The sequence below is a fragment of the Etheostoma cragini genome, chromosome 21 (genome assembly GCF_013103735.1).
Source record: "Etheostoma cragini isolate CJK2018 chromosome 21, CSU_Ecrag_1.0, whole genome shotgun sequence".
Classification (NCBI taxonomy): Eukaryota; Metazoa; Chordata; class Actinopteri; order Perciformes; family Percidae; genus Etheostoma; species Etheostoma cragini.
Genome location: NC_048427.1, coordinates 17450653 through 17466496, shown reverse-complemented (window position 1 = coordinate 17466496; position 15844 = coordinate 17450653). Strand labels below are relative to the sequence as shown.

Below are 15844 nucleotides of genomic sequence, written 5' to 3'. Positions count from 1 at the left end.
GTGATTACAGATACACGCAGATATGAAGTCATAATGCTCCTTAAACAGATGTGAATTGCAGCTGGACTGGAGCAGTAACATCACACGTGACATCTAAGCCCTTTTGAGACGTGCACATGGTTTTGCAAATGGGATGGCCATTGCCAATGTACATGTCAGGCTCATGTTCATTGGCTTTCTCATCAAAATAAATCCATCACTGATGCCGTCTGGGAGAGAACAGAAAACACATTTCACTTTCATCATCGTTACTTTCTAACACTGCTCCCTCCTGTCATGTCCTGTCATGTTTGAATAAAGCCATTTCAATTAGGAGTGTCCTCTTGGGTGAAATTAGGTTCAATACGGTATGTTGAGATTCTTTGGCTATGTGAAATTATAAGGGGTATAGATGCCGTGGTTGGATAGCAATATCTCCCCCAAGTCTAGAGACTGGTGGAGGTGGTGATGGGATAAAGGAAGTCGGAAGATCTGGAAGGAAGTGATGTGAAGCGGGGATTCTGGTGGAGGAACCCTGGGTGCACGATAAAGATGGGTGCGGGGGTGAACGGGGTGGAGGAGGGTCGCATCGACTTTGTCTGGTATGACAATGGACAGCATCAAAGAGTGGAACAGATTTCAGGTTTGCAAGTTTCTCCATAGTCCTGCTTTTTGCTCGAAGGTTTCTCTATAGAGCCCCCTACAGCTTCGGAATGGATAATCGGCAGCTCCTATGCTTACCTGTGTCTGACTCCTCCCTCGGTCAGTCTGCTGTTTCCTCTTTCACTATTCCTCCGACAATGCTTTCCGATAGTGTGAAAAACTTCACTGCTACCTTGTTAGCTGGTTCCTGAACGGGCATATGTGTGCAGTGGTGTGAAGCAATTTGTCACATTACTTTATAATACTTTATAAAAATTGCAATACTTTGTGGTGCTGTGGCCGAAAGTTGCCAGGGTGGTTTTTCCGCTCACAGGTGCTATGGGGGAACAGGATGACCACCATTGACAACAACAACAACAAAAAAAGTCATTCCAATGACTCCAAATCTGTTCATTTAAAGTGACCATATTATGGAAAAAAAACCTTTTTCTGGGATTTGGGGATTTATTTTGTGTCTCCGGTGCTTCCACACGCATACAAACTTGGAAAAAAAACATCCATGCTGTTTTAAATGAGATCCGGTTTGTGAATGTCCTCTGTCTTCAGTCTCTGGGTGAGGTGTTCAAGTTCTTCAGGTGGCTATCCATAGCATGCTAGCTCGTTCTCAATGGCAACACACTGCTCTAACAGCCACTAGTTGACCGTAATCTCCAAAAGAACTACTTCCTGTGCCTGTTCTGCAGGTTTTTCCACAAGTGGCCCTCGTCTAGAAGGAGTCTCCCATCTAATCCTGCCTTGGACTGACCAAAGTTGGAGAAAGAGTTATCTAGCTGGGATCTTACCTAGCTACTGAGCATGTGCCACGCCCAACAAAGATAGGATAGAAGTGAGATGTCTCACTCTGTAGGTGAAACAGAAACCCAAACACACAGGGTGAAAACAGTATCTGTAATGTGCGGTACAACAAAAATATGGTGTTTTTTTTAAAATTAAGCCATGTAAACCAATTCTGGTACAACCTCAAAAAACACTCATGAACCTGAAAATGAGAATAATACGGGCACTTTAGGGTGAATTAAGCTAAAAAAAAAACTGTAAAGTTTCCCTTTAACAGCCGGCATTGTTGCAGATTTATTTTAAAAGGGGACTACAGTCATGTTTAGCTCCTCCGGATCTAATAAATCATGGAATCCGTGGAAACCAAACATTGACTAATCATGACATCATTTTTACTGTAATTCACAATGAGGAACTAGTACTTGTGTCTCCTTCCTTTAAGGACCTATCATCATTGTGTTTCATTACATGCAACATTAACTATTATGAATTCAAGGAAATGCAGAAACGATCCTTAAATTGTGTCATAGACAGCGTTCCAGTCCACAATCTCCACTTTGTGTGGGTCTCTAAAATAACTAACGTTGGAGTTGGGTGCAGTTAAATGGGTTGGATGTGCGGTTACGGCTCAGCAGGCACACAGTAGTTGGTGCAATATGATATAATGATAACGGTAATAGAATACGGTTGTAACGAGAGGGTCTTTTGAGTGGTCAGCTGAGAGGACAAGTGCTGACACGTGACGTGTGTGTGTGTGTGTGGGGGGGGGGCGTTGTGACATTGCAGGTGTGTTGGAGGGAATCATGGAGGTAAGTCTTAGCGTAACCCTTTGTAACAATGTTGCTTAGTTCTTTTGGAGACCCCTTGTAATCTCTTTAAGGTAAATATTACTAAATACACTGAAACCTGCATTATTTGGGATTAAATGGTTGTTGTCAATGTATCTGCGCCCCCCCCCCCCCACACACACACACACAGATGTGTGATTTCATTGCTTGTTTGGGAGCTCAGACCCATCACACCCCTTCCAATGGCTCCCACGTAACTTGTAAATCTATACGTTTGTGCTTTTAAAGTGTAACTGCTGTAATCAGTGCTGGTTATAGAAAAGCTTCACTGTACAACAATGACTGGCTGATAAGACTCGAGACACACTTTTGATCCGTTTCCTCTGACATTCCAGACAATACAATACTGGCTTTGTGTGTGCAGAGAGGCCAGAATGAGATGTATGATTTGATGTTTCTGCGATGATTGTAAAACTGGCTCTTTATGGCACTACGGAAAGAGTTAACACGCACATTCAACTGATGACAATACAGCTGATTAGGTTAGGAAAGATAGAAATGTGAAGCATAGCAGTCTTGCGGAATGAACTTGTGCTGAGCTTCATTTGTCTGAATGATAAAGAACCATCACTTCAACAGCCGGCTATGTTACAGATTCCATTTTATTTTTTTCCTTCCTTTTAACCTTACAGATTGTACATGTAAAAGGGACTACAACCATGTTTAGCTCCTCCATACAAATAACTCATGGAATCTGTGGAAACCAAACATTGCCTAATCATGACATCATGTTAGAGCCTGACCAATTTTTAAGGCCAATACCAATACGAATGTTTAAATTTGTTTAAAAATCAAAATTTTTTGAAAAAAAAATCCAGAAACGCATCACAAAACATAAACAGATTTCCTTAACATTAGTTATTTGTAGTTAATTAGATGGATAGATAAATAGACAGGTAGATAGATAGATAGATAGATAGATAGATAGATAGATAGATAGATAGATAGATAGATAGATATAAAATAATAGATTAAACTTTTAGAAATATGAGAATTATGAATTCTCACTAAAATAATATAATAATAAGTTTTTTTACGTCACAACAGAACATAGGAACATCAAAATATATTAAAGTTCTGATAAATAAAACAACAACAGGGACATTGCAGAGCGTCCTCAGGTGGACAAACTATGCAACGGCAGCACTCATAACATTGTTGAACGTACGTTTTTGTTTTTTAAATGTTCTTTTATCTGTTACGTTTGTTTGTTGACATAAAGATTCTGACGAATGAGTATTACATTTTTTTTTTTTTTTTTTAATCTGCCATTATAAATGACGATGCAGCTAGATCTGGAAATGCCCAATGTCGGCTGATAATATTGGCGCATAGTCCTTGGTAATGTTGTATTTAATTAAATCAGCACCAGCTCTTGACACACTTTTGATAATCAATTGGGAATAAAACGAATTTAAAACCCATGTAGGAGTAATGGTTCATCTCTGGGTCCCTGTCTTATAATGAAGTAGCCATAGTCTGCTGTGTGCACTGTGCGCAGTTATGGAAAAACTGACGAGTTCATGATCATAACAATGAAAGCATCACAGTGCAGAAGTCACAAGTGTTTCGGCAGGGTTTTCAGTAGGGTCCCTAAAGCTCAATTTTTCATCAGGCCACCTAACATGTTCATGCTGCCATGCCCATGCTAGGTTGGATTTCTGACATTGCCGCTAATTTCATATCATATGCGTAAATACTACATGAATTTCAGGTACATTTTGTTTGTCTTCTCAGTCAAATATATCTGATTTTAAAGAGATCTGATCAAACACAATATACAAATTTGAACATGTATTTCATGTATGCTACAGTAGTGTCAATCTAATGCTTGAAACTGAAAAACAAAAGTTATTATTATTATTATTGTTATTTTATTATTACTATATTTGTTAGCTTGTTCTTTTCCGTCTAAGTATTCATGAGTGACTAGTTCATGAGTTACTACAAGTATTTTATTTGTTTAATTTAATTTTTGGGACATTTTAAGGCCTTTATTCGACAGGACTGAAGACATAAAAGGGGAGGAGGGGGGGCAATGACATGCAGCAAAGGGCCGCAGGTGGGAGTCAAACCGGAGTAATCCTTTATATATGGGCGCGCGCTCTACCAACTGTGCTTCCCGGGCGCACTACACAAGGTTTTTTAATATTTAATCTTGCACATTACGATAAATATCAAAGTAATTGTGTTGTAAGCCTCAATAAATTATGGAGATGTCTGTGTTGGTTCAATATAGTAATAATTCCTCTTCACTGGTAGCTTTTCACACTTAAAGACTTAAATACATTACATTAAAATCATATAATGGGAATATAATTTTTTCTAGTTGATTACGAAGCCTGACTTTTCCGATCTTATCACAATGGAAAATTATATTTGCCAGTAGCCACCCTTACATGTCCTTTCATATTGTTCCTAAAATGTCACTTAGATGTCTCCTAATAGCACCTTAATTCAGTCGGATGTTTGCCAAATTTGGCCCTAACTATTTATTATCAGTGTGTGTGCTGTGACAGGGCAGTTTGTTTGAGCAGCTAATCGTTCAGATGGACTCTATCTAAATTGGATGGTGAGGCAGAAAATCCTGTACTCTTTTAACTAGCATGTTAATACTTTTAAAACCTCCCTATCTTCCATTTGGATATGGCCTAATTGAAAAGCAAATAGTACACTTGAGTGCACCCATGAATCGGTGAGTGATATCTCCTTAGCTGCCGGAGGAATGAATCTCTCTTCTGCCAGGCCCCCTCGCTCCCTCTCCTGTTTTCCATTGCTTCAAATGGCCTCCCTCGCGCATTATCTATTGGATTATTGTTTTGGGGATTAATGTCTTGATGTGGATCCTTTTCACACACACAGTAAGTGGTTTCTGGGACAGCTCCAGGCTTCACTGTTGACTCACCAGATGGGACGCTGAACAAAGACAGGCTGATAGACTGAACGTTCAAGGTGAATGTATGGAGGAGTACCAAATAGAGAAATTCATTTGAATAAAAGGATGATCAATAATCGACAATGATACTGATGAAAGTGTGTGATCAAAAATGCTACTTTATTAAGTTAGGGTTAATTTGGGTAATTAAAATGGGCAGTAGAGGGTTTTTTTTTTAACAGCTTTGGGCAAAGATAAGATACATGATAAGGATAAGTGAACAATGTTGGCTGTTTGAAGAATTCAACACAACATAGTGCATACATACATAGAAACATACATAGAAACATACATAAAGTACACAGACATAGACCGTTGCATCACTCTGAGTCTGCATAGACATGACTAGCCAACAAAATTGCACGCTGCCCAATGTACAACACATCATAATATTCATAATATGTGCAGTGAGGGTAAGCTGCCTCATCAACATCAACTCCTGGTAATAGAAATGCACATGCGTGATTGAGATAAAAGTAGCATTTCAGGGGGACAAATGATTATCATGAGTTCTTAAAGTGGTTGAGTCTGCACCGGGGGAAGCGTCTGCCTGAAGGGAGAAGCTGGTACTCAGTGTGGAGGACATGGGTGGGGTCTGAAATGATCTTCTGGGCCTGCCTGAGGATAGTATTGTCAAAGACAGCCTGGAATATGAGATGCTGTCTAACCATGCTGTCTACCATGATTTTCATGGCTCTTGGTGCTAGCCGGGTGATCTGGGTTTTCAACTGAACATTGAGGTTTCCTAAAGTCTGCAGCATTCAAAGGAAAAAAAAATATTTCTCTCTAACAGCTTGCAGAGTGTTTCTTGCTCAAGCTAACTTGCCTGGCCGTTCTTCACAAGATTCTTCACGGCCATGCTCCCAAATCAGAGGTGGCAACATATTCCAATCAGATTAACATCTGGCTAGCCATGTCACCGTCTACATGTCTCTGCTTCATCCATGTTGTCTTGCAAGGCTGGTGGGCCCTTGACCTGAGGCAGCATTTTCTAGCCTGGAAGTGTAGTGTATGGTAAAAGCTTTGCCATGGGCTGCAGCCCTGCTGACATGCACATTCCTTTTTTCTTTGGAGCACACACTGGTTTCACTTCTTTGTTTCCAGCACTGGTGTCGGCAGCGTCTCACTTGAAAGTCTGTCAACTCAGCTGGCACTGTTAAAGTGGGGACAGTATCACTTTGAAAGGAGAAGTCCACTAATTTTACACATCAACGGCAGATCACTGTTTATTGGGAGTACTACTCAGCCAGTACTAGACTATGTATGTGTACTATGTTCTAGTGATGTCATGCAAAACTAAATCACTCAAGTTACATTCCCGTACATATGGAATATGTAGTGAAAGGCAAGTTTCCACGGCATGTGTCAATCTCAAGGCCCGGGGGGTAAAATCCTGGCCCTTGCAAATTTTAATCCGGCCCCCTTTCCATTTTTGGTTTACTTCTAATTTTGGCCCGACTTTGCGACTCAGAATTCCCCACAGAAAGTTTTATGATACTCAGGTTGTTGTGAGCCACATGAGACATGCAATAATAAAAAGTGAATTTACTTTTTTGTTAAATAAAAGCATGTCAATAATCTAAACATGTCTGACCCTAATTGTGATAGTCATTTCCGATGTGGCCCTTGACCCTCGTGTTGTCTTCCCGCAAAATTGAAAGTCAACACTTTTGTTTACGCTTTTTAATCAATGTTTTTTATACTGTATGTTACAATGACATTGTCCCTGTACACTAACAACGTGAAGTTCAAACGCAACAGACAGAAATGTACCAAAATGTGAACCATAATAAAATAATAGTCCATTTGAAAAGCTTCACACTCTTTCTCCTCATGGCGGGTTAATGGTAGAGAAGCTCATTCGTTCCCTCATGGTTCACCCAGAAACATTTTTCATCATTACAAGTCTTCAGAAAGCTGTTTGTTCTCTTTCAACACCAATCAGTACATGGCCAATTTAACTCCTAGGTCCTCTGCACTGAGAGGTGTACACATGACTAAATGGTCCCAGGCTGCAGTGTTATAGTTGGCTCCTGTGTGTGTGTGTGTGTGTGTGTGTGTGTGTGTGTGTGTGTGTGTGTGTGTGTGTGTGTGTGTGTGTATTGAGCATATTAACATATTTTAAAGTGTTTCTCTTCTTTTAAGGAGATGTGCAAGACCCCATGAACTTCCCCTTGTGGGATAAGAAAGTTTAATGTGACTTTAAATTATTACAGTAAGCAAAAAATATAAAAAACCAAAAACGTTTTTTTATTGTATTTTATGGTATAGACGCACTCAATATCAATGATGTGTATGTGTGTGTTTTGTATGTGTAAATAAGATTGTTTTTTTTTTCCAAATGTTTTTTAGTTACAAGGATATAGTTACAATTATATTGTCTTTTCCAAGTTAGTTGTTTTTTTAAATTTTTGTCCTTTTTTTCAAAGTTTATCTCACTTTTAGGATTTTTTTTTGTCACCTTAGCCGCCTTTGTGTTGCCTTCTTTCTTTCTACTGTGATTTTTTCAAAAGTTTTCATTGCTTTTTTGAAAATTGTGTCTTTTTTTTCAAAGTTTTTGTTTCTATTTTCAACTTATTCTTGCCTTACTTCTTTCTTTCTACCTTCGTTTCCAAGTTTTTTGCATTTTTTTATTAGCATTTTAATGTTTTCCAGGTACAAGGCTATTGTTTAGTTAATCTTTCGTTAACATCGCTGTATTGTTCCTCTTAATACTAACTTTTTATTTTATTCGGGCTGTTAGGGGGTACATGGCTTTTCAAACTGTTCAAATTATCCAAAAGAGCTTGAGAACCACTGCTCTACACTACTAAAGCAACCAATGTACTAAGTCCTTCATCCACTCTTCTATCCATCAGTGTACTTGTAATTTGCATTATTGTATGCTTTTGTACAGTTTCTTTATATGTGGGTTTTATTTTCTGGGTATTTGTGTCATTTATTAACGTATTGTGTGTCTCTGCTGACCTAAGTGGTTCCTTCACCCAACACCAACAGTAGTCACTTCATTGGTAGTGATGGATCTTAGACTAATCACATGTGATCATCCCAAGTGTCACCATTATTATTGTCATTATCGTTATTATTACTGTTATGCACCATCATAGTAGTCTGGAAATCCAGACCCATTTCTGAAAGATAAAATGAGATAATTTGTTTTATTAGTCCCCAATGGGGAAATTACTGCACTACACTTTGTGTACACACTTTTGTTAGTACTCACACATGGGCCTGAAATACACACACATCCTCAGGACCTATACATGCACTGTACATGGAGAGATTTGTCAGAGTGAGTGGGCTGCCAGCTGAACCAGCGACCTGAGCGGTCTGGGGGGGTACGGTGCCTTGCTCAAGGGCACCTGGCAGTGCCCGGGAGGTGAACTGGCATCTCTCCAGCCACCAATCCACGCTACCAACTTTTTTGGTCCATACGGGGATTTGAACCAGTGACCCTCTGGTTCCCAACCCAACTCGCTACGGACTGAGCTACTTCCACCCCAGGGTCTGTCACTGAGTAATGAAAATGGACCACCTCTAGGGGCGGCAACAAGCGCGAGTTTGAAAATCTCCCCGCACGCAATTGGATAACACTACGACCAATCACATCAATGCACAGTGTGATGTATCCAGAGCCCAGTACGCTTAGCAACCAGCGGAGCTAACTGGCAGATCAAACTGTCGTCATCTGTTCAGCTCACCTTTGGCCCCGCCTACACCAGATACACCAATGTGATTGGTGCAGCTCGGCTACAGGGGCATAGTTAATGAGCAGCATTACTCGATGCCTGCGTGACTTGCGAGAACTCTGGATCTCCAGTGTACCATCATAGGTCACATCAATGCGTATATAGACATGTAAAGATTATTTCTTAGGGCATTTTTAGGCCTTTTTTTCCCAATTGAAGACATGAAAGGTGAGAAAGAGCAGGAATTACATGCAACAAAGGTTTGCAGGTTGAGCTCAAACCAAAGGTAGGAGTAAACCTCTACCTATGTGCACCTGCTCTACCAATTGCCCTAACCCGGCCAAAAATCACTGCATTTTGTAACAACATTGTTAAAGACATTAATGCATGCTTATGTTCAACTTTTTCTGTTTTTGTGCATTCCCATTGCTTATAATTGTGCCAAATTGTTTTTGTAATGTTTGTTTCTTCTATGTTTCCAAATGAATACGTCTAGTCATATAATGCTGAAATGAATCGTACTTTTTTAAAGTTTTTCTCATCTTGCATCCCCAGCGCTTTAAGATCATTTGCCGTTCTGATATCCTGATATTTGTGTTTCTCAATGCCTGTCTCTCTGTTTCCTCTTCGCCCCCCCCCCCCCCCCCCCCCCCCTTATGTGTCTCTGTGGCTGCTGGCGACACCAGTATCGATGTAAGCACTGTTTTCTCTCATTAATTTATCAGTTCAGTGGAGGAGGGAGGGCTCAGCGGGGGGAGATAATGGCTTCCATTTGGCCAAGGTCAACAGTCAACACATTCCTCAGTCGTTCAAATATAACCACACATTAACTTGTTTCCACCAATGCCACAAGGACACACACACACACACACACACACACACACACACACCTAATAGATTGTTAGTGAGCTGTGGTAATACTGTCCTGCCTATCTATGAGGGTTTCATCCTATTAAAGAGGTGATATAAAGTCTCTGATCCCTGGTCAGAATCTCAGCTGAATATCAGAATGGTTAACTTGTGATAACAGCTGCAGAGAAATAAAGTACTTTGCGCCCCCCAGATCAGCATCTGTTGAGCTGAAAAGTTGCTTTAAGTGCTTCATGGTTAAGGATTATACTGGCTCCATTTTCCAGGGTTTTGATTAGGTTACAATAAGTTGGTCAGAGCAATTCTGTCACTTCTGCATTTTATACACTGGTAGCGGCAACGTGGTCTACAATGTTTTGGTGCATACAAGGATGAAAAAGAGGCTTTTGTTGTCTTGAACTGAACTGAACTGAATTGTTTGTATAGATTTACATCTTCGGTAGGAGCCACTGTGTTTGATGAGTATGATGTGAGAGATGAGTATCACAAGTTCTTTTTGGTCTATGCAAGGGATTTATTGATTGGATTCTGAGTGGAAAGGTTGAGGTACGGTTTAAGTTTAGGAAGTTATGATTTGACAAAAGAAAGAAAAGAAAGACACTTCTTATGTTGTACTCAGTATTTACCATTTCTAAGAGCTTCAAAACGCCTAAACAGATAGTATAGTATAAACTAATGAAACACATTGGGAATGTTTTGCAAATACATTCATTAACATTCCAGATACATTCATGAAAATAAAAAATCCAGACGGCATTACTTTTTACTGAAAACGCGTTTGCTGTTACATATATGAATATTGTTGTAATCGAAGGGACTTTTTGAACAGAACATGACATGTTTATTCTGATTCACCAGTTTCCCTGATAGCTTCCACAATATTTGTAAAAATTACTGTATGCTTGACGTATTGTTTGTATTCATTGCCTATATCAACCTGTGGTTTTAGAATATTACAGTAACTGATGAAGGCATCTACATGTCAACATGTAAAAGAAAACTGGTTTCCTTTTTCATGGTGGCCTAAACTGTTCCTCGTCAATTCAATTTTAATTATAGCATGAAATCATAACAACAGTTTTCTCAGGACACTAGGTCAAAAGGCACTATGTGTAGACATTCAGGAACTCTTCCTTTTATATTGCACATTTCACTGTCTTTTTCTGTAATTTTCTGTACAGTTTGATTTTGCCTTACATTACTGTATTGCATATATAACTTATCTTTTTCTATTCATATTTGTGAGTATTTCTTATCTTTTTTATATTATACTTGTTGTATGTGTCCTTATTGTACCGTGGGTCGGAGACAAGCATATTTTCAATTGCTCTGCATGTCTGGCACATATTGCAGAAATGACAATGAAGTGACTTGAATTACGATCTTTGTTGACATTATTCATCAACAAGACATTTGTGTGTGTGTGTGTGCGTGCGTGTGTGTGTGTGTGTGTGTGTGTGTGTGTGTGTGTGTGTGTGTGAGTGAATTGACCAGGTCAGACGGGCACTTTGGAATCAACCGGCTATCTGCTGAACATTTCACCCACCAACTGTGTGACTATTTCTTCAAATGTTGACTTTACCAGCACAATTTGTGAACCATTGCACAATACAGAGGCTAAGATCAATGTGTGTACTGTTAGTTTTGGAATAGTCGCGTATGTGTGCGGCCATTGAACCTCAGTAATGTACAAACAAGGTTATGAGAGCAACAAGCTTTAATCCTTAAAAACACCCCAGTGATATTATAATATTTCCCTATGAGACTCCAATTCGCTGCCACTTTGACTGTCAGTCTACCGTGATGGTCCCTTATATTAAAAAGTACTGTGATCGTATTGTATCGCTATCAATCAGCCCCTGGTATCTTCCTGCTGGCCCTGCCATTCTGAGGGTTCACTCAATCATTAACCTAATCTACTTACTGAAAAACTCCCACAGTGTTTGCATGAGAACTCAATGATAAGCTATTTGATGTTGAATGTGGTGATGGGACGACCATTGACATGGACTAAACTGTTTGCTAATCTGGGGCTGCCTTTGATTCTTCAGAAAATCAGAAGGCAGTGAAACAGCAGAATGGAGAGCAATGGCCGGGTTGGCATCGTTAACATTGGACATTTAACTTTTAAAAGTTCGGCAAAACTAGGATGTAAAAAATGTAAGCTCCTAAAAACTTGACCGAAAAAGAAATTCTACAAGTGCAGTGTACCTCAAGATCATCAGATTCCTTACTGAAGAGAACTGTCGCCCTGCCATGCCCTGCTACACCCTAAACTACTACAACTAGTATTTATAGTCATATCTTCATTGTTTCTATACCTGCCACTGTTCATCGTACCCACTGCTATAATTATTAAGAATCATATTTCTCTATATCTGTATATGGGTCCCTTGTTCTTATTTGACACTTTAAATACAACTGAATTGAATTAATTGTTTTTATTGTTGCATGCTTTTTCTTCCAGAGCCTTGTGGGACGAGGGAAAGTGTGTGTGTGTGTGTGTGTGTGTGGGGGGGGGGGTTGTATTTGCATGTTTTCCCCCACTTATATGGCGCTCTTTGTATTGTCTGTTTATTTTTTTTATAAATAACTAATAAAAGATTCAAAATTGGAGTTTGAAAAAAGAGATTGGGGTTCAACATCATGTGGTTTTTGTTATGTAAGTTAAGTGGGTTGTTGCTAATACCCAAATATTGATATTATAATATTGAAAAAACTGAATGCATTCAAAAAAAGTCTTCTTCTTTTTGGAATTTCTTTAGGGCATGATGTCACCTGTAAATCACAATTTAGCCTTTTAAAAAAAAATGATCTTCTAAAAAGAAATAGAGCAGAAATACTATTGAAGTGGTAAATTTCAAATTAAACAAAGTATATACTCGATATGCACTGTTGTAAATTATGTAATGCAAGCATATTCCACATTGATCTACTGATTACTTTTTAGTTTTAAAATGTTATTAAAGACACTCTGATGCACTTACAGAGACCTAATAGGATGTAGAATTTCTGATTACATAGTAATGTTTCAGTTTTATAAATGTATCATAAAGGGGCTAAATTGTAGTGTCAGTAACTTTGCTTATATTAACGACACTTTTCTGAAATCACAATCGTTCGTTAATGTCAAATTTTAATTGTGAGGAGGAATCTAATAAAGTTGTATTGGTATCTGATTAAATAATATAATAAAAAATCAAAATTAACAACAGGATCAAATTAAACCCATCGAACTAATTCAAATAATTTATATTTCTTCTATTTTGGTTATTTTATTTTATATGGCACTATTATAAAGACAAAGACATTGCCTATTACAGCAAGCTTTAACTTAGGCTTGTATACGTCACTCTTCTTTTTTTTCTTTTTTACTTGTGCTTACAATAAAATATGACAACAATATATTGATTTGGTTTCCCTTTTATTTTAGGCTCTAATTTCAATTAGTCTATTACCAAAGGTAATTCGTCTTATAAAAGGCTAGGGCGATATATGGAGAAAATCAAATATCACGATATTTTTGACCAAATACCTCGATATTGATACCCAAACGATATTGTAGTGTTGACTGGTGCTTTCACAAAATATTTACACGATGGGATTTTTGATAAATAATGATCAGTAATGTGGATATAAGTGGGTAAAGGCAAATAATAGAACAGTTACAACAGACTGGTAAATTCAGGAAATTACATCACTTTACTGTAACGCAGCCTTTAAACGATATTACAATGTAACGATATCCAAAATCTGAGATGATATCTAGAAGTTTTATCGGGTCCGCTTTTAGCTTTTAGTATTTTATTGGGGGGGTCCCCATATCTTATTAGGGGGGTCCCCATTTCACGCGGCCTGTACTTGATAATTGTGCCTCATGAAATTGTGTTTAAATATACAATGGGCACGTGTAAAATAAACAAAACGAAACAAAGTCTCATATCACGATATCGATATAATATCAATAGATATTCCCAACAGATCAATAGATCCCAGCTCTAGGCTGAAGCCCCATTGGTTCTTATTTTTCAATAAATGGCCTAGGCCTACTATTATTTATGTCAAGTGATTGATTTATTTTAATCTGTCATTTCAATTTCCATCCAGTTATAGATGGTCACCAATTCAAAACATGACCCTACTTATTTGTCGAGTTAATATTTTCTATGTGCAATAAATGCCAAATAATTCACAGTCAATATCCAGCTGTTCCAAATTCCAAAATGTGTTCTTACCACAAAAATAGTTTATTATACATCACACAACAAAACATAATTTGCGCTACATTTGATTATTAATGGAACATCAAAATTGAAGGTAACGGCCCAAAGACCTGAACGTTTATCATCCCAGACGACATACAGCACAGCAGAAAGTCATCTCTACTGTTCATTTACAGTGATCGACACACACACATACACACAATAAACACGAATACAGCAGAGTGCTATGCATTATTATATACAAACAGAAAAGTGTCCAATAGAGATAAGACAGTCCTGTGTGAAAGGCACTGGAAGATGGTGAAATGTAGTTTTTTTGGGACTGATTTTATAATGTAATATTACATCAGGAATAGTCTGTCAAGCTGGCATTCTGGCGTTAAAAGACTGAAGTGAAGTTGAAAGAGCAAGTGTCAGTGATCTTCATCATCCAGCTCCGAATGTCCGCGTAAACGTGGCCAATGGACCGGATATGGCGCTTTTCAAGTCTTGATGACTACTCGAAGCGCTTTTACATACTACAGGCACCGTTCACCAGCCACACACGTTCATATTCATCACACACGTTCAAATACACTGTGGCCGACGTACAAGGTGTGTGAGATTACCATTCACACACGTTTAAGCACCGACGCATGGTGCGTAAACGCATGGTGCGAGGAGCAATTCGGGGTTCAGTGTCCAGTGCCCGAAGGGACTGCAGGGTCAGGGATCGAACCAGCAACCCTGTGATCGCTCTCCCTGAGCCACAGCCACCCCGGGTGCATCCAGTGTGCCAACTATGGGTTCAGTGTGTAGTCGTCGTCGTCTTCTATGTCCAGCTCCTGGTCTGTGTCATCCGACACGTCGGAGTCCAGCTCGGTGTGCGCGTGATGTGGGGACACGGGGCGCACGCAGCGGCCCGCCTGCGCCAGATCCGAAGCCGGGACTGTGTGCCTCTGCTCCGGGTTCTGGATCCCGGAAAGCTCGGTCGTCTCGTCTCCTTTGTTACTTCTCCCGGCGGGACTCTCGTCCTCCACTTCCCTCTTACCCCCCTGAGGATTTTCCTGATGCAAATTGATAATAGATTGTTGATGAGTGAAATGTAATCATCGTGAGGCCTATGGCTGATAAAAGGAATAACCTATGAAGAACTATATCAATTGTGCCATTAATCCCTCTCTCACCTGTTTGAGTCTTCGCCACTTTGCTCGTCGATTTTGAAACCAGGTTTTAACCTGAAAGACAAAATGAAAAAAAAAATTATCAAAAGACATCTTCCTTTTTTTTAATTCCTGTGTCGATCAAACGACAACACAGCACACAAAAATTACACGCAGTTTAAATTTGATTTTGTTGTGCTTTCATCCAAAAAATGTAACCCTTGTGTTGTTTTCCCGTCAAAATTGAAAATCAACACTTTTGTAGACGCTTTTTATCAATATTGTAAAAAAAAATCTTCTTAAATATTTGTCCCTTTTCTAAACGTTTTTTCCCCCAATCATGTTATTTTAGGTTATTAAAAAGAACATTGATATGGGAAAACGGGTTAATCTGACCCGAGGACAACACTGAGGGTTAAGCACATTGGAGATCGGGTTTCATTCGATTTCCATAGGCCTAGTTGATTCGGCCATTCGGTTAAAGTGGGCTTATTGTGACGCTATTTCTGTCAATTATTTAGACTTCCCCACTGCTCATTAGAATCTTATAGCCTATGTCTCAATGCGGGTCACTGGGGTAGGCTATCCATGGATAAAGCACCGAACCCCTGCTCTGGTCTATCGGGCCTATGTGTGTGTGTGTGTGTGTGTGTGTGTGTGTGTGTGTGTGTGTGTGTGTGTTAAAAGAGTTTAAAAAAGTTAGTAAAGACAAATTCGT

At 39.1% G+C, this 15844-nt stretch overlaps 1 protein-coding gene across 3 annotated transcripts in view; it reads right to left on the bottom strand.

Moving 5' to 3' along the window:
- The window catches only part of hhex (hematopoietically expressed homeobox), a 28107-nt gene that overhangs the window by 6094 nt on the left and 6169 nt on the right, over positions 1–15844 (bottom strand). The window contains exons 3-5 of one of the 3 annotated variants that reach the window (XR_004655014.1): positions 15151–15201; positions 14101–15030; positions 9196–9205 (exon numbers count right to left, since the gene is read on the bottom strand). Coding sequence is in view for 1 of the 3 variants with exons in the window: in XM_034860147.1 (XP_034716038.1) it covers positions 14764–15030; positions 15151–15201 (318 nt within the window). In the remaining 2 variants the exon portion in view is untranslated. Of the gene's footprint in view, positions 1–9195; positions 9206–9741; positions 9782–13977; positions 15031–15150; positions 15202–15844 lie in introns of those variants that run through there. The other 2 variants (XR_004655015.1, XM_034860147.1) reach the window with 2 other exon arrangements.